The following is an 18,724-nucleotide window of genomic DNA, read 5'->3' as shown; positions in this document are numbered from 1 at the left end:
GTTAGCTAATTTGATCCTCAGAATCTTTCTATGAGTACAGTACTGTTCACCTTTGTCATGCAGTTACAGAAGGATTAGAGCAAGGATTTTTATCAGATAAGAACCCATGTTCTGAGCCACTACACTGTCTTCTTTTGCTGGAGAGCCTGAAGTGATCTTGGGAGTTTCTTACCTCCTCCTGAGCCTGATTTTGTCTCTCTGGATGCAGAAAGGACCATCAGAGTGCTCCACCTGTGCAGTACCAGGCCCTGCGGGCCTTGTTGGAAGCCATGCTGAGTCGATGCTCGGAGTTTTCCCAGACCCCACTGAACAGGAGGTCCTTGGTCAGTGCAAACTGCAGCCTGCTTCTTCTCAAGCTTCTGCTCTAATGTGTTCTTAGAAAGATAATTAGTACATTGCCTTATCTTGGTATGCTATTTTATAGTTTTTTTCTCATGTGCATACACCTACAATGAGATGTTATTTTTTTTTCCTAACTCCAGTACTATGAGACTTAAGTGTTACTATCTTCATTTAAAAAAAAAAAACCCTTTATTTATTTTTTTTAGATGTTGATAGATCTTTATTTATTTGTTTATATGTGGTGCTGAGAATTGAACCCAGTGTCTCACACATGCCAGGCAAGTACGCTGCCATTGAGCCACAATCCCAGCCCCTAATATCTCCATTTTTATAAATCAAACTCCTGAAGCCACAAGCGTCCAAAATTTAACAAGTACCTGAATCTGCTTAGTAAATCCCAGGGTGTTTGTATCCAAACCTATTTTGTTGCTTTATATCTTCCAAGCATGTATGGAAACATTCTCAGAAAATTATTTAAGAGTAGATTCGTTAGAATTTTACAATCTGACCCATGTTCATTGTGTTATAATTGTTGGCTTTTTTTTTTTTTCTTTTGATACTGGGAATTGGACCCAGGGGTGCTTTGCAACTGGCTATGTTCCCAGCACTTTTTATTTTGAGAGAGGTTTTCACTCAGTGGCCCAGGCTAGCCTTGAATTTGGGACCTTTTAGCCTTAGCCTCCTGAGTAGCTGGGATTATAGGCATGTGCTCCTGCACCTGGCTGTTGTTTTTTTTGTTGTTCTTTGTTTTGTTATCCTGTGTTTTGAGCCCTGTTTTCAAAGAGCTACTCTAACAGAGTAGATTTGTGAGGATAAGACCAAGATCCCATGGAAAGTTAGGTGTATGTGAATGGCAGACATGGACCTAACTTTGTGAATGTATGTATGTGAATGCAGTATAAATAGAGGAGGTCTGTGGCCATGCAAGCATACAACTAGGCCACAGTAGGTACCTGACACATAGGTTCTTCTCTTCTCACCTCAGGGCAGTAGAGACTCAGAGAAGGCCATTCTTCGAAGGGGAAAGTTCCTCCTGAGCACTCTGGAGGGATTTAGAAATGCCTGCAGGTGAGGAGCCCTCTGTGGTCTGAGGCAATAGTACAGAGGTAGCGGGTGGGGAGAGGTGGGAGGGGTTCAGACAAAGGATGAAGTTCTAGAAGCACTTGATTTCTGATACTCTGCTGCATGCTGAGAAGACTGGTTGGGGCTGGGGCTGGGGTTGGGGTGTGTTGAGGAGGTCTGAGGACAGATAGGTGGGATAGGAAGTTTCTTAGAATGCTTCAAGATTTCCTTCCTGGTGAAGACTTTGTTACTATGCCATGAGATTGTGTCTCATTCACCTTTCTTTCTCCTGCAACTGGCCTAGTGCTGTAGCTATTCATTGATTCCAGTTTACATCAATAGATGTTGCTTGTATCTGCTGTGCCAGGCCTGATGCCAGCTAGAGAGGGTAGAAGCATTAATCAAAATGACTCCTGCCTGCAAGGGGCTCACAGTTTCTGGGGGAAGAGGCAGCTTTGTTATATAAGTGGAATTTGCAGGGAAGGTATTCCAGGAACACAGAGAGTAACACAGGAAAAGGCAAAGAGATATGCATAGCATGGGATGCTCAGGGAGGTATACATAGTGGGGTAGAAGAGTCATGTGTGATGGGCAGATGGAAGCTGGAGGTAATCAAGAACATAGTCCTCAATGAGAGCTCTTAAATTTTCCCTAGATCTGGTGTTGGGGTACTTTCCCTGGATCCTGAGTCCAGCCATCTGCCAGGAAGGTACTTCTAACCCTTATGGTAGTGGACATGCTCATATATTGATTTCCTAGGTTGGCTGTGGAATTCCAGGGCGAGCCTATTGCCCAAGAGAATCCCTTCACAGCTCCCAGTGCCAGTGCCGAGAAGGAAGACACCTTGGAGGACTTCTCAGAATTTCTTCTCAGTGCCTGCGACTCTCTGTGTATCCCCATGGTGATGGTGGGTTCCCCTGAGCCACAGGCAGCACAAAGCTTGGGGAACAGAAGAATGTGAGGGCAAGCCAGACCTGGTCTTGCAGAACTTCATTTGGAGCTGTCTTGAGATTGAGATGATAGGAAGAGTAAGAGTCAGAGCTATTGATTGAGGTCACCTGGAGTCCTCTCCTGTTGGAGGCTTGGGCATCTGGTGAGCCTGTGAAATCCCTGTCAGAAAAAGGCAGGCACTGCTAGACACCTACTGGGAACGGTAGGTGGCAGCAAAGAGGTACCCCTGACTCTGTGGGAGAGAGCTTCTTTTTCTTGAAGAAAACTTTGAGCAGTAACCGCCCCCTACCCCATCTGCTGTGTTCCTGACAGATAATAGTAGTGCATTAACAGCAAGACAGGGCAATTCAAATCAGTTTCCTTATCTGTTCTGCCTTTGCCTAGATTTGAGAAATATAGAGCTGGACCTAGAAGTTGATCATAGTATTATTATGTTATTCCTGCTTCCTACTTTACTGTATTTTATACATTTTCTTTAAAGAGCACTTATAACTTTTATAATAATATTTTTAAATTTTGGTTTTAAAACTAAAGGAATAATGTGTATAAGAACAATGCCTCTGAAGCCTGAGCTGTTCACACATAGGGAACTGATGCCCAGAGAGGGGAGGAGGTGACTGACCCAGGGACACAGGGGCAGCTCTGTATAGAGCTTGCACTAGAACCCAAGTTTGTTTGCTCTTAATCCAGAGCTGCATGTCAGGCTGCCTCATGACTCTGTTCAAGGATCACATGAATGATAGTGTGAAGGTAGTTTGTAAACTATAATATTATTGCTATTATTTTTTATTATAGTAAAAGAAACATGAATGCCTCTCTGTGGTTTAGAGAGAGCTTTCTACATGTTACGTTATGTTCATTTTTGGGAGGTAGGTCTTTTGTTAGTTTCATCTTACTCTTTTGTGAACAGAGAGAAGCTCCCTTAAGGTGAAGTATCTGGCACCACCTTTAAAGTGGCAGATCCAGGACTTCTAGTTTTTCTTGTGTCCTTCAGATGAAAGGGATTAGTCTACTGTTACTAGATTTGATATCCATTTTTGCAGCTGCTTTTCCTTCTTCAGAGGCTCAGGACTGGTAGGCTTTATTCTTCCTTCTGGTCCTTTCAGAGGCACCTGGAGCAGGCTACCCACCCAGCCTTGATGGAAGTTTTCCTCTCGATTCTGCACAGCCTCTTTATCATCGTTCCCCACATGAAGAAAAAGTTCTCCAAGAAGCTTGGTAGGCAGCAGGCCCATGGGGAAGTTGGGAGGGAGGGAGGCAGTATAGGTAGCTGCTCAGAGTAGTCAGAGCATACGCTATGTGACGGACATTTACGTATTTGTCAGTATCTATGTATTCCTTCTCTGTCCAGTGTTGATTGAGAGCAAATAGCACACAGCAATCAAAAGCCATGAAAGGGAGCTCTCCAATTTATTGACCCTTCTCTCTGCTGAAGTCTGGGAGGCTTAGTGTCCACCATACATGCCCTTCCCCCTTCCTGTCAGACTCCATATCCCTGGGACCTCACACAGCATTTGTCTGACTCCTAATCACTAAATGCCAGAGCACCCCTATTGTGACAACTATAAGAGATCCCTACATACTTTCAAATGCCTTTGAGGGGAACAGTAGCACTCTGCAAAAGCTTCTATTGAGTCAACCACTGATAGTCCTTCCTAAAATTGAACCAAGTGGCTTTTGATTCCTTCAGGCTTCTCTAGCCTTTCTTGGGTCCTTTTGTTTCCTTCTCTTACTAGTCATATTTCTTTCTCAAGTATAGACCTCCCTTTCCTGTTTCACCAGTTTTTACCTGGAAATTCCTCAGTTTGCAGAATAAGCTCAAGAATCACAGTCTCCTTTATTCTTTCTAGAAAGTGGTAGCAGTGAGCTTGGTATAGTGGCACAGGTCTGTAATCCCAACTACTTGGGAGGCTGAGGCAGGAGGATTGCAAATTTAAAACTGGTCTAGGCAACTTAATGATAAGTCCCTGAGACCCTGTTTCAAAATACAATAAAAAGGGTTTGGGATGTAGCTCAGTGGTTGACCTTCCCTGGGTTTAATCCCCAGTAACAACAACAACAACAACAACAACAACAAAAAAGTGTTAGCAATGGTGAGAATGGAAAGGGGGATGACCACACACAGAAGGAGGGAAGAAAACAGTAGTAATAATTAAGAACTAGTCATTAATAACTAATAGTAATAATCAGCATTTAAGTTCTTACTGTATATGACATACTATTTTAAGTGCTTTACACTTAATTGATTCATTTAGTCTTCAGAAGAACTCTAGGAATTGTGTATTATCCCCATTCTGATGAACAAATGGAATATCAGAGAGGTTAGTTACTTGCCCAAGGTTATACTGTAAGTGGCATGCCTAGGTTTCAAAGTCAGGGAATATGTCTCTAAAATCTGCTTCCTTAATCTCTTCCCCATACCTGTCTCTTAACATTACCATGTCATATCTTCTTTTCTATTTTGTCACAAAGCATGCTGTGGAAAATGTGACAGGTCTACCAGAGAGAGGTACCTGGGCTTACTCACATAGGGCCTCCTTGGCCATGTGAGGAATTTAGACTTTATTCTTTGTTGAGTCTTAAAGAAGGGGAAGGACATGCTTAGATTTTTGTTTTAGAAGGATCTTCTCCTAGCAGCACTGTGCGCATGGCAGTGGACTGCAAGTTGTGAAGTGGGAGGCAGGGCTCAGCCTCTTGTATTAACAGGTTGGCGGCAGGAACTGAGGTAGTGTTGGGGGATGGAATAGTTGGAGTCATTGGAATAGTTGGATGTCAGGCAGAGGGAGAGGGAACAGCCAGGTGTCATCTCCTGGAGAGAGTGGCTTTTTGTTTGTTGTTTCTTTTCTGGTGCTAGAGATTGAACCCTAGGCCTCACCCATGCAGATGGTAGTGTTTTATTGAGAGCTGGCTCACTGGAGGAGGATCTGATTTATTTATTTATTTATTTGGTACTGGGGATTGAACCCAGGGAGTCTTTGCCACTGAGCTACATCCCAAGCTCTTTTTTTTTTTTTTTTTTTTTTTTGAGATAGGGTCTCACTAAGTTTCTTAGGGCCTTGCTAAATTGCTGAGGCTGGCCTTGAATCCTCCTGCCCCAGCCTTCCAAATTGCTGGAATTACAGGTGTGTGCCACTACACCTGGATGAGCATCTGATTTGGGGATGCAGGAGAGCCCATGCTCAGTTTTGTTCAGGGCATGTGTGAGATACCTGTGAGATGTTCCTGTGGAGATGTGGGCAACTGTGTATTAAAGGCAGGGAAATGATCTGGTTTTATAGATGTTTTTAGAATCCAGGCTTTCATTCATTCAGCCAATATTTATTGGGTGCTAACTACATGCAAGACACTGTCCTAGGGCTGAGGATGTAGCAGTGAACAAGATAGAACTCTGTTCCAGTGGGGATGGCCCTGTAGTGGGGAGCAGGTGAGACTCCTCAGGGCTGAATGTGCACACTGAGACAAGAGGGGTCAAGATAAAATCAGGAGCAGCATCTGGTGATCAGGATGAGGAGGAGATTCCAAAAAACACCAGGATGGAGCAATTGCAGAGGTAGGAAGGAAGCCAGAAAAAAAAAAAAAAAAAAAAGATGACATTAGGGAAACAAAGTGAAGAGGGTTTTGTGGATCAAGGAATAGTCCTGAGTGTCAGATGCTTTCCACAGGTCAAGTAAGATAAGGTTTGGAAAAACATCCTTTGGATTTGGCATCATGGAATCTCTCAGCCTCCTTAGTTGGAACAGTTTCTTAGAGGGGTTAAGGTGGAAGCCAGACTGCAGTGGGTTGAAGGATGAGTGCTAAGTGAGGCAGCAGAGACAAGGTGGACAGCTGTTTTAATAAGTTTGATGGGCGGTGGGGGTGTGATGGAGGGGAACATGGAGTTAGGAAAGACTTTTTCTACTTCTCAAGATTGGAAACACTCTGTTTAACTGTTGATAGGAAGAGCAGTAGGAAGACTGTGTTAGCTTTTGAGCTGGAATTCTTGCTTTTTTAAAATATATTTTTTTAGATGGACACAATATCATTATTTTATTTATTTATTTTTATATGGTGCTGAGGATGGAACCTAGTGCCTCATACCTGCTAGGCAAGCACTCTACCACTGAGCTACAACCCCAGCCCAGAATTCTTGCTTATTGTCATGGAACAAATTAATTTTCTTGCCTCCAACATCTTCAGCTAGAACTTGGTATAATAATAACTAAAAGATTTAACTCACAGTGGTGCACACCTGTAATCCCAGCTACTTGGGAGGCTGAAGTAGGAAGGTCTGGGGATGTAGCTCAGTGGTAAAGAACCCCAGGTTCAATCCCCAGTACCAGAAAAAAAGGTGATTTAATGTACACAGATTTCCTGAACAATTGTACCTTTCAGTCATTGTTACAGCTGACATATATTACTTTTCTTTCCTTCTAACATTGTTTCTGTCTCCACACTTGCAAGATTCAGTAGGATCTCGTCTTGGGATACTGGACAGGTTGCTAAAGTGTGGACCTCTGGGGGACAGTGGTAGGGAGCAGGGTATGTAGTGAAAAGCTGTGAGAGCTACAGGGAAATCTATACAGCACAAGGCCAGATAGAACCGGATCAGATGCCCACCTGGCAAGAGTGAAAAGGGAGATAGGTACTGCTGGACAAGACAAGGGACAGAGACCTAAAGTAGGGGGGTGAAGAAACGGTGGGTCCTCAAGAGACTGGCCCAAGAAGAGCCCTTCCAGAAGGCAAACTGGACACCTGCTCCCTGGGGAAGTCATAGGTTAAGCTTTCATCTAGAAAGTTGATCCCCTGCCCAGGTGCTTTAGCCTCAGTTTAAAATACAGATGAGCTCAACCCTGAAGCTGATGAAGTGGGAGCTTCTGATGTCTTCTTGTGGAGACTTCTATGTTTACAGGGGTAGGGATCAGGGAAGATAGTAAAGAAGAGAAGACAGAGGTCAGTATTGACAGATAGCCTTAGTAGGTAGACTGGGAAGAGCCAGGCAGTGGAGGGGCCTGGGCCAGAGTTACCAGCTGAGGCAGAAGCTGCTGTCAGACCCCTAGTCTGAGGATCAGTCCCCTTCTCACAGGCCATTCAGAGATGAAGGAAAAGCAATGACTCCTGTTCTTCCCAAATCTGAAACTGGATGTTTCCTACAAACTGGGAGAAAAGATAAAGGAGCAGATGTGTAATTCCTAAGATTGTGGTGGAAGATAATTCAGAAAGAAACGGAACAAACCTTTATTCAACACTTACTCTGAGCCAAGCATTTGTTATACTTGTTCGTTTACCTTAGCTTTACACAACCTGTGAGGTATAGATGTCAAATGGAGTCTCAGAGAAGTTAAATAACTTTTCCAGAGTCATCTTATTAGAAAGTGGCAGAGCATATTTTGAACCTGGTCTCTGTGACTCTGAACCAGTGCTCTTTGACACCACCCAGACTTAGGAATCTATGTAATGAGCCTGGTTTAAACAGCTCTCTGCTTTCTTCCCACTTCTAAGCTGCCTCATCCTTCATACGACTGACCCTGGAGCTCAAAGCCAGGTTCTGCAGTGGTTCAAGGTATGTATAGTCCCACACAAAATTTAATGGCAGGGGGCCATAGTCCTTGACTGGATGAGTAGAAGTTTCTAGCTGGTGTGTTAGTCATGGGACCCTGGTGGCATTGAGAGTGTTAGCATTGCTCAGCAATGGGTGTATGAGTTGTAGGTGCTTCTGCAGGTTGTATTTCATCTTGACTGGTAAGGCTGTCTTTCCTTACCAGGTACTAGTGGATGGGCACCTGTATGTCAAAACTGGAAGAGTTCTCAGAGACCATTTGTCTAACCTGTCATTTAAATGGGGGATACTGAGGCCTTCAGAGGGCAAGGACATCAATATCCATCAAGTTCCAGTTGCTACAAGCCCAGCAATTCCAGAGGGAAAACTCTCTTGTTTAAAGGAAAGGCCATTGCCTTGAGATCTATCTTATTAGGTTTCTAGAGCAGCCTTCTGTAGAACCTTCCCTTTCATGCGTTTACTGGGAACACTAACTTGTTACTGCTTAGCCTGCAACATGACTATGCGCCCTGATTAGCTCCCCTTCCATATCTCTGAATAGATCACCCAACATTCAGGAGAGATCCATCTGCATTCAAAGTAAAAAGTTTGCAAGTTTGCAGTATTCCTTGGTTACCTATTCTTAGCTTCAACAGTTTCCTCTTTTTCTAGTATTCCCAGTCCTTTCCTGGCTCAAGGAATTAGTAGCCAAATAAGACATGCCATTTCTTTTCCTTTTTTCTTCTCCAAGTCACTCAGCCCTGAACCAGGTGTGTTCCAGTTTCCTTTATTGCATGTGCCTCAATCTCCTATCAGCTCCAGAGAAGACCAGATCACTTTCCCAAGAAGGTGAGATGCTGGGGTTGAACCCACAAGAGGTCTGTGGCAGTCTGGCAGTCTGGATGTCTTGCTGTTTGGCTGCATAGTGTGTCAGTACAGTAATAAGATCTCCTGGCTTAGAGCTGCCCAGAGGAACCATGGAATTATGGAATAATGGAATTATAGGCTGATTCGTAGGGGGGTAAAATAATGAATCAGAAAGAAATGGAATCAAAGACCCTGCAACCTTAGGTTCTAAAGATTGAAAAGGACCCTAAAGATCATCAAGTCCCATTTCTCCCTCCCAGCCATCTCTGCAGCATCTCCACACCTGTCCCCTTGTTCTCCCTTTGTTCACCCCCAGAATCTATAGCATGTACAGCCTGTTCTATTTCTGTGTTCATTCATTCACGAAATTTTCTTGAGCATCTATTGTATGCCAAATTCTACTCCAAGTTCTGATAAAAGAGCCAGGGAGAGGAAGTTCTGCTCCCCTGGAGTGAGGGAGGCAGGCAGTACACAAACAGATACAACATCAGGGATGCATAATAAGAAGCTATGAAAGAAACATAAGTGGGCAAAGGGGTAGAGGGTGATGGAGTAGGGAAAGAAGCACACATTAGATAGTAAGTCTCTGTGAAGACGTGACATTGAGCAGGGGTCTGAGTGAAGTCCAGGAGAGCCATGCAGAATCCAGGCACTGTAACAACTGGTGCAGGCCTGAGATCTGGAGTTTTGAATATTCACTGAGCTTCTGCCACATGCCTGGAGAGGCCTAGGTACAATTGTGTATACAGTTATGATTGCAATATATTTACTCTGCCTGTGGAATTCCTCTATCCCAGACTTCTCACTTGGTATAACATAAAATAATTTAATCATTGTTTTATTCATTCACTCAAATTGTATATCTTCTTTGTGGGTTAGACTTGATGCTATGCTTTTTTTTTCCACCTTTTTTCTTCTTTATCTTTTCTTTTTTGGCAATCCTGTGAATGGAACTCAGGGGACTCACATGTGCTAGGAAAGTGCTCTACCCCAACCCTATCCCAGCTATGTATCCTCCAATTGTATCCCCAGCCCTTTTATTTAAAGTAAAATAGACAGGGTCTTGCTGAGTTGCTGGCCTCAAACTTGTGATACTCCTGCCTTCGCCTCCCAAGTAGTTGGGGTTATGGCCTCTGTGCCCAGCCATATTTCCTCTTTCTACATTTATGCAGACTCTGGGTCATTAAATACCCTTCAAATCTCCCTTTCTATTCTGTCTTTCTCAGATACTGTGATGAGAGAGGCAGGAGCCCAGGCGAGCATTTCTATTACTTCCAATATGCTTGGCTCCTGCCTTCCACACTATACCTGCCACTCCTCATGGAGTGTCTAACAGGCTGTCTGTTCAGGGGTGGTCTGACCTGCAGAGAGAAAAGCACCTTGCCTCTGCTATGGTAGCCTGAAATATGTTGGCAGCACATTACAAAGATCTCATGTGCTTGCCACAGCCAACCCCACAGCTGCTGACAGCTCCCTGGCTTCTCAAAACAGGAGGAGCCCCTCTTATCTACCCCCTGCACACACATCTCCTCAGATTCCAGAGTGCCAGCAAGAGCAGCAGGCCTCACATGCATGCAGACTACTTCTTTCTTATGTGTATCAGGAGAAAGGGCAGGTGGATGCACGTGCATTTCATTATTAGCATATTTTTAAATTTATTTTTTAGTTTTAGGTGGACACAATATCTTTACATTTATGTGGTGCTAAGGATAGAACCCAGTGCCTCATGCATGCTAGGTGAGCACTCTACCACTGAGCCACAACCCCAGCCCTCATTATTAGCATATTAATCATAGTTTGTTTTGGTGAACAAAAGCACTGAACTTGGAATTAGGAGGCCAGATCTGGCTCTGCTACCAAATTGCTGTGAAACGTTTCTTGTTCTCACCCTCCACTTGCCCAGGATTTGGCCATGCATGGGTCTGCTACCTTGGCAGGAAGAATTCTTTGAGTTTACCTCCAATGTGGGTTCCTGCTTCCAGGCTCTCATCTTCCAACCCGTCTCCATTTGATGCTCAAAGGATCTATCTGAACACCAAGCTTTAGCATCTTAACTCTCCTAGCCTTCCACTGCAATCCCCACACATCAGTCTGTGGAGCAGGTAAAATGTGAAAAATAAGGATGATAGAATGAATTTTTCATAAAGTTGACTCAATTCAAATTTTTAAGTTCTGAGGCTCTTTTCTATTAAAATGTCCTTTGTTTTATGTAGCAGAGTTTATAAGAAATCCAGAAATCTGTGCTGGGCACTATGGTGTATGCCTGCAATTCCATCTACCCAGGCAGGAAGATTGTCTCAGCTTCCTATATAGCGGGGATTACAAGCATGTATCACTACCTGGCATAAAATACGAATTCTTTAAGCAACATTCAAGGTCTTTCACAATCTAGCTGTGAATTATATCATATAAACCTGGTGTGTTGACGCATGCCTATAATCCTAGTGGTTTGGGTGGCTAAGGCAGGAGGATTGCAAGTTCAAGGCCAGTCTCCACAATTTAGTGAGGCCCTAAGCAACTCAGTGAGACCCTGTCTCAAGTAAAAAATAGAAAGGGTTGGGTATTTGGCTCAGTGATTAAGTGCCCAGGTGTTCAATCCCTGGTATCCTGCCCCCCAAAATTGTATTGCATAATTCCATAGCTCCTGACACCCTCATTTCCTCACTTACTGTCCATTCATACTACAGGGGAAACAAAATGTGTCCAAGCCTCCAAGTACGTTGCCTCCTCTCTCTTGGATTCTCTTCTCTCTTCTTTGCCTGTTTTCTGTTCATCGTCCATAGTTCCTTCCTCTTTGAGCTTACCTTGCTCACACTAGGTGGTCTGAAGCTCTGCCTCCTCCACACTGACATACAGCACTGACCACTTGTCCTGCAATTAACTGTCTCTTCTTACCAGCTCCTGGAGATAGGGTCTAGGTCTCACAGTTTTGTCTGTAATAGCTGCTTAATGAATGTATGTCAAATGAATAAATGAACCCATGTAGTATTTTTGAGATGTATCCATGACCTTCCACATGTTAACTTTAGTCTCTTCTGCAGGCTTAAAACTGTATAAAAGAAGAGAAACCTGTAATATCTTCTGTACCACATGTATGCTTACTGTCCTCTGCAGTATTCTGCATGTAGTATTTCTCATGTACCCATTATCCGTTCTCCTGTGTTCTCTGTGTGGCCTTCCCTTGCCTTCTCTTGCAGAACTCTCTGCAGTGTCTGAGCTCCTGCAGCATGGGTTGCCCCAGATAAGCAGCAGGAGCCCTGAGAGTGTTGCCTTCCTATCTGATCGCCAGTATGTGGAGGGAACTGCTCGCCAGAGACAGTACTGCATCCTGCTCCTCTTCTACCTGGCCTACATCCATGAGGACAGGTCAGTGCTCAGGGCTGGTGGCTGGTAGTGGGTCCTGGGACTCTTGTCTTCAGCCCAGTTCAGTTCAATAAATATTTGCAAAGGTGTCCTCTTTAAGCTTGGGGCTGGAAACTGAAACACAGGGATAGTGAGAAATTGGTTGTATTCCTGAGAGGCTTATATCTTTAAAGGGGTTAAGACCGGTCAGTAGACACAGTGCTGAGAGATAAAGGCTTAGAATATTCATGTATATTCTTTGGTGCCCTTGAGGGTGTTATTTATGCACAGAAAAAAATTGCAAAGGTTTACTGAATTACTATTTGGACCTGCTGTTGTAGCTCAGTGGTAGAGTGCTTGCCTAACATGTGGGAGGCCCTAGGCCTGATCCTTAGCACCACATAAAAATAAATAAATAAAATATAGGTATTGTGTCCATCTACAATTAAAAAAAGAATTAATTTTCAATTTATCAAATTTTTAAAATCCAGTGACTAGTATTAAGCTTTTTTTTTTTTAAGAGAGAGAGAGAGAGAGAGAGAGAGAGAGAGAGAGAGAGAGAGAGAGAGAGAGAGAGAGAATTTATTTATTTAAGTTTTCCGTGGACACAACAACTTTGTATGTGGTGCTGAGGATCGAACCCGGGCCGCACACATGCCAGGCGAGTGCGCTACCGCTTGAGCCATATCCCCAGCCCCAGTATTAAGCTTTTAAGAAGATAATTTATCCAAGTGAACCTTATACAATATAAAATTACCTTTTCAAGGGGAACAATCAGTGGCATATAGCATACTCACAGTGTTGTACAATCACTACCCCCATGTCATTTCAAGACATTTCTGTTCCTCCAAAGTAAAACCCTTGTCAAAGCCAGGCACTGAAGCATATGCTTGTAGTCCCAGCACTTGGGAGACTGAGACAGGAGATCACTTGATTCCAAGAGAATGAGACCTGCAATGTAGCAAGATCCTTTCTCAAAACAAAACAAAACAAAACGTCACCCTCCTTCTCCCCTCACCATCTGCCTTGTATGCATAAGCCTACACCCCTCCCCACCCACTACAGAAAGCAGCCCATTGAACACACCACTGTTTAATGATAAATATAAGAAGAGAGAAGTTGACAGCCTACCAAAGGGGGGGTCTCCTGAATCTCAGAAGTAGCACCCTTCTCTTTAACAGGAAGGCACATAACCTTCCAAGTGTGAATAAGGAATCTATGGCCCCTAACACAGCCTTGCCAAGGCATAGGACCATATGTGATGTATGTGTGTGACAGTGCTTTGAAAGTGCATGCCGCATACTGTTTGTGCAGTTTTGTTCAGCTGTGGGCATGCTAGGGCAGGACAGTGGGCTGTGGGAGGATGCAGTCAGGGAGGACAGGAGACCCACTGGTCTGGGTCTCTGCCTTTCTCACTCAGATTCTCCTTGATCAACAGGTTTGTTTCAGAGGCAGAATTATTTGTGGCTCTGCAAGGCTTCCTCCTGTCTCTGCAAGACCAGGGTGAGCACCCGCCTCCAGTGGTCTTCAGAGCCTCCATTTATCTGATTGCCATCTGCCAGGACAAGGACAGTGCACTAGATGAAGTATGGATCGGAATGCCTGGGTTCTCCTTCTCCTCCTCCTCCTCCTCTTTACTCAAAGATTCCTTGGGAGACCACGATGATACATGTGTAGACTAGGGGTGGCATAGAGGGAGAGAGTGGGATGTTAGATGTCACTACGTAGGCGCTTACAGAGCCTATGTAGGTTAGCTAATTCTTTCACAGTCTTGGGAGGTGGAGATGATTGTTTCCATTTTATAGATAAGAAAATAGAGAGGAAAGTGAATGTAATTTTCTCTAGGGCACACAGTTAAGTCATGGGGGAGCCAGGACTCCACCTCAGACTTGACTGACTGATATCCAAGTCTCTTTCCTTTGTACCACCTCTGGTTTGTGCAAGAGGAAAGCTGCAAGGTATTGTACCTCCTTCTGGAAATAGTTAATTAAACAAAATGGATTGTTGATCATTATTAATCAAGCAGATTCTGGATCACTTTAATGGTGACTGTATCTATTTCCTCACTGAATCTATCACTTGTTTCATAGAAGATTATTTCTATTCCTTAACCATAGGCCTTTCAGTCAGTCTCAGCCTAAGAATATGCTTCCTTCATTGACTGTTAATTTTGCCTCTGATTACATTTGTTGGGGGAAATGTAGTGTAAGCAGACCTGGTTTAATTGAATGGAAGCACTAAGTTGGAGTGAAGAGCATGACTTTCAAAAGCAGCACACTTGGGCATACAATATTCTGTTGCCTCTGTATGTGATGCTAGCAGCCACTGGTGATCATTGTTTGGACCAATTGCTTCTAGGGATTGCCAAATGATAATGAAAATATTCTGTCATTCTTTCTTTGTTTTTTAATTGGAATACTTGAACAAAAAACAGTTTTTCCTTTCATCAACTATTTAGATATCCTGAGGGGTAGATTATATAGGAAGCATAGATTTAATGCTTGATTCTTCTGTGTTTAAAAAAATTTTTTATTTTTTTCTGGTGCTGGGACCAAACCAGAGTTTTACTCAAGTTAAGCACATACTCTACCACTGAGCGACGCTCCTGGTTCATATACTTTCCCTTTAATTGCCAGTTTAAAAGAACTGAGTTGGTTGCTTAATATCTTCCAAAAATAATTTTAAAAAGTGGTACTAAAAAGTGATATTAAGGGGCTGGGATTGTGGCTCAGTGGTAAACCTCACTCGCCTAGCATATGTGAGGCCCTGGGTTCGATCCTCAGCACCACATAAAAATTAAAAAAAAGTAAAGGTCTTGTGTCCAACTACAACCAAAAAATAAATATTTTTTTAAAAATTTAAAAAAGTGTTACTAAAAAGTGCTTTAGAATCACTGTACACTTGAGAATTTAAAATATTTGATGTATTTTAATCAGATGTAGTTACTATCCTTTTGAGATATAATTTTGAGATATATATCTTTGGCCAGTGGGAACATTCTCAAGGAGGTACCCACCCTTGATGACTTGTGTGTGCACATGTACCTAAACAGAAAAAGAGAGAGAGATACAGAGAGAAAGATACTGGAGTTGAACTTAAAGGTTGCTCTACCACTAAGCTAATCCTCAGCCCTTTTTATTTTATTTTTTTATTGTGAGACAGGATCTTGCTAAGTTGTTCAGGCAGGACTCCAATTTGTAATCCTCCTGTCTCAGCCTCCCAGGTAGCTGGGATTATAGGCGTGTGCCACTGCTCCCAGCTAAAATTGATTGATTTTTTTTTTTTTTGTATTTTGTAGATGGGCAGAATGCCTTTATTTCATTTGTTTATTTTTATGTGGTGCTGAGGATTGAACCTAGCGCCTCACGCATGATAGACAAGTACTCTGCCACTGAGCTACAACCTCAGCTCCTTGATTTTGTTTTGATAAAATTTCACACAAGTTGCAAGTGGTGGTAACACCTGTAATCCCTGTAACTCAAGAAGCTGAGGCAGGGGTCTGGGGTTGTAGCTCAGCGGTAGAACACTCACCTAGGGAGATAGCGAGACACTGGGTTTGATCCTCAGCACCACATAAGAATAAATAAAAATAAAGGTTTCATGTCCAAGTACAACTAAAAAAAGTATTTAAAAAAAAAAGAAGCTGAGGCAGGAGGATCACAAGTTTAAGACCTGCCTGGGCAATTTAGCAAAATCTTGTCTCAAAATAAAATAAAAAGGGCTGGGGAAGTGACTAAGTGGTAAGCACTTGGGATCATACCTAGTACTGAAAAAAAAAAAAAAAACGTTGCAAGAATGGTTCAAAGAATGTTCATTACTCAGATTCACCAGTTTTCACAATTTTGCCTCATTTTATTTTCTTAATTTTTCTCCAATCTCATCCCCACCTTCTTTTTTTCTGAACCATTTGAAAATAATTTTCAGATGATTTTTAGATATGTTCTTTTATCCATTAAATACTTTAATATGTATTTCCTAAGAACAAACACTTTCTTTTTTAATCACAGTATAATGATCAAAATCAGGAAACTTAACAATGGATATAATATTATTAGATAATTTGTAGTCAATAGCCAAATTTCTTTTTCTTTTTGTTTTTGGTGCTGGGGATCAAACCTACTGAGCTACATACCCAGTCCCCAAATTTCACTATATCAATAATGTTATTTTTTTTTAAAATATTTTTTTAATTGTAAGTGGACATAATACCTTTATTTTATTCATTTATATGTGGTGCTGAGGATCTAACCCAATGCTTCACACATGCTAGGCGAGCGCTCTACTGCTGAGCTGCAATCCCAGCTCCCAATAATGTTCTTTTTAAAAATATATATTTATTTTTTAGTTTTAGGTGGACACAATATCTTTATTTTGTTTTTATGTGGTGCTAAGAATCGAACCCAGTGCCTCACGCATGCTAGGCGAGCATGCTACCACTTGAGCCACATCCCCAGTCCCAATAATGTTCTTTATACCTATTTTTTCCCTAGTCCAAGATTCATTGTGGAATTACACATTGCGTTTGGTTTTCGTGTCTCCTCTTTAATCTTAGAATAGTGCACAACCTTGTCATTTTTTGAGTACAAAACAGGCTGTGCATTTGTAATTCCAGCAACTCAAGAGACTGAGGCAGGAGAAGCTCAAGTTCTAGGCCAGCCTTAGCAAGACCCTCAGCAGCTTAGGGAAGTCCTGTCTTGTCTTAATAAAAAGGTCTCGGGATGTAGATCCATAGAGTGCCCCTGAGTTCAATCTCCAGCACAAAAACAAACAAACGAAAAACCAAACACACACACACACACACACACACACACACACACACACACATACACACTCACATAATGTAAAGAACAGTCATTTCATAAGACTTGGTTTGGATTTTTGTGATGTGTCTTCATTTTTTAGATTTAGGTTGTGCACTTTGGGCAAGAATGCCATAAAAGTGATGTTGTGTCCTCAGAAGACATATCATGAGAACTCCTGTTATAAGATAACAGTTGAGAACCACTGGTAAGCACTGTGGGGTTTTTCTCCCCAGAGTGCCTTGGATGATTCAGTAAAGATCTGCTGCAATACTGAGATGCCTCTACATTTTACCCAGTCTTGTTTTTGGCTATGTTGCAGTCTTAGGTCCTCTGAAAGGTGTATTTACCTCCTTTCTTTCTTTTGCCTCCAGGCTGTGGTCAGTGCAATCAGAAAATTCTTGGAGGGAATCTCAGACTTGCACCTGGTCTACACCCACCACCCACTTCTGCTCCGGTTCTTCCTTTTGTATCCAGAGCTGATGAGTAGATTTGGGCACCGCATCCTGGAACTTTGGTTCTTCTGGGAAGAGAGCAGCTGTGAGGAACTGGATGATGTTCCTTCTGCTGGGCTGCCCACCCTTCCTGCCAGCTTAGCAGCCCTATTCCAGATGCTCAGAAGCAGCCCCAGCATCCTGCTCATTTTGCTGGTGGGTAATAGATACTGGGGTTGAACCCATTGAACTCACTCATTTCTGCATTCAGAAATGGTGGACTTTGGGAGCTGGTTAACTGGCTGTTTCTGCCCACTTCTGGACTTTTCATTGTCTGTGAGTGGGAGGCTCTTTGTGCTTATAGGTACCTGGAGTCTATAAATCTATACCCTTTCCTAAGTTTGATGGAAATCTACACATTGAGAGGTGCGTTACTCTCTACTTCTCAGGGGATATAACTATAAAAAGTGGATCTCAGTCACCATTCCCTTCACTTCTTTGTCCTCTCAAGCAGATTTTGATAAGGGTTTAATGTCAAAGGAGACCCTTAGGGTATGTAGATGGAGATGTCTGATTGCAGAGTTGGTCTCTTTTTTTCTGTATTTCAACTCATATGATAATATGACATGTGTAACACACTTGGGCATACCTAGAATTGTCAGAACCCCCATTATGTTTTTATGATGAAAGATATTACTGTAATTCCCGTCAGGTATATCAGTTTTAGATAAGGTAAATTGCTTATTGTGTGTAATTCCTAACATAATGTCTTTAGTTCCACCCTTTTTTCCTTCCACTCAAGAGAACACATTCAAAAAGAATTAGTGAGAATAATTTTATAGAAATAACTGCTGTGGCGTATATGTGTGAATAATACGTTCCCTCCCTCAGCACTGAAGATTGAACCCAGGGGTGCTCTACCATTGGGATATATCCCCAGCCCCCAGCCCTTTCTATTCTGGGGGAGTTGGGTAATGGGGATTGAATCCAGGAGCATTTTACCACTGGCCAACTTTGCCAGCTCTTTTTATTTTTTGAGAAAGGGTCTTGCTAAGTTGCTGAGCCTTGCCTCAAACTTGCAATCCTCCTGCCTTAGCTCCCTGAATGATTGAGATTATAGGCATGTGCCACTGCACCCAACTAAAAAAAAAAATCTTTTTTTTTTTTCTACATTAAGATTTCGTCTCTGGCTGAGGTGGTGGCTCAGAGGTAGAGTGCTCGCCTAGCACGTGAGAGGCCCTAGGTTCAATTCTCAGCACCACATAAAAATAAATAAATAAAATAAAGGTATTGTGTGCAACTACAACTAAAAAATAAATATTAAAAAAAATTTGTCTCACACCAGTCAGAATGGCAGTCATCAAGAATACATAATAATGAATGCTGGAAAGGATATTAAGAAAAAGGAACAT

The 18,724-nt window shown here is 42.5% G+C and overlaps 1 protein-coding gene across 7 annotated transcripts in view; it reads left to right on the top strand.

Annotated features, from left to right (window-relative positions):
* The window catches only part of Mei1 (meiotic double-stranded break formation protein 1), an 80,004-nt gene that overhangs the window by 37,898 nt on the left and 23,382 nt on the right, over nt 1–18,724 (top strand). For 5 of the 7 annotated variants that reach the window (XM_078052667.1, XM_078052663.1, XM_078052662.1 and 2 more), the window contains 9 exons: nt 209–323; nt 1,328–1,410; nt 2,164–2,311; nt 3,462–3,573; nt 7,834–7,894; nt 8,622–8,719; nt 11,935–12,103; nt 13,518–13,665; nt 17,253–17,528. In XM_078052667.1, the coding sequence (XP_077908793.1) occupies nt 209–323; nt 1,328–1,410; nt 2,164–2,311; nt 3,462–3,573; nt 7,834–7,894; nt 8,622–8,719; nt 11,935–12,103; nt 13,518–13,665; nt 17,253–17,528 (1,210 nt within the window). The remainder of the gene's footprint in view (nt 1–208; nt 324–1,327; nt 1,411–2,163; nt 2,312–3,461; nt 3,574–7,833; nt 7,895–8,621; nt 8,720–11,934; nt 12,104–13,517; nt 13,666–17,252; nt 17,529–18,724) is intronic. The other 2 variants (XM_078052665.1, XM_078052666.1) reach the window with 2 other exon arrangements.

This window comes from Ictidomys tridecemlineatus, chromosome 6 (assembly GCF_052094955.1).
Source record: "Ictidomys tridecemlineatus isolate mIctTri1 chromosome 6, mIctTri1.hap1, whole genome shotgun sequence".
Lineage (NCBI taxonomy): Eukaryota > Metazoa > Chordata > Mammalia > Rodentia > Sciuridae > Ictidomys > Ictidomys tridecemlineatus.
This window is presented reverse-complemented; position numbering and strand designations above follow the sequence as displayed.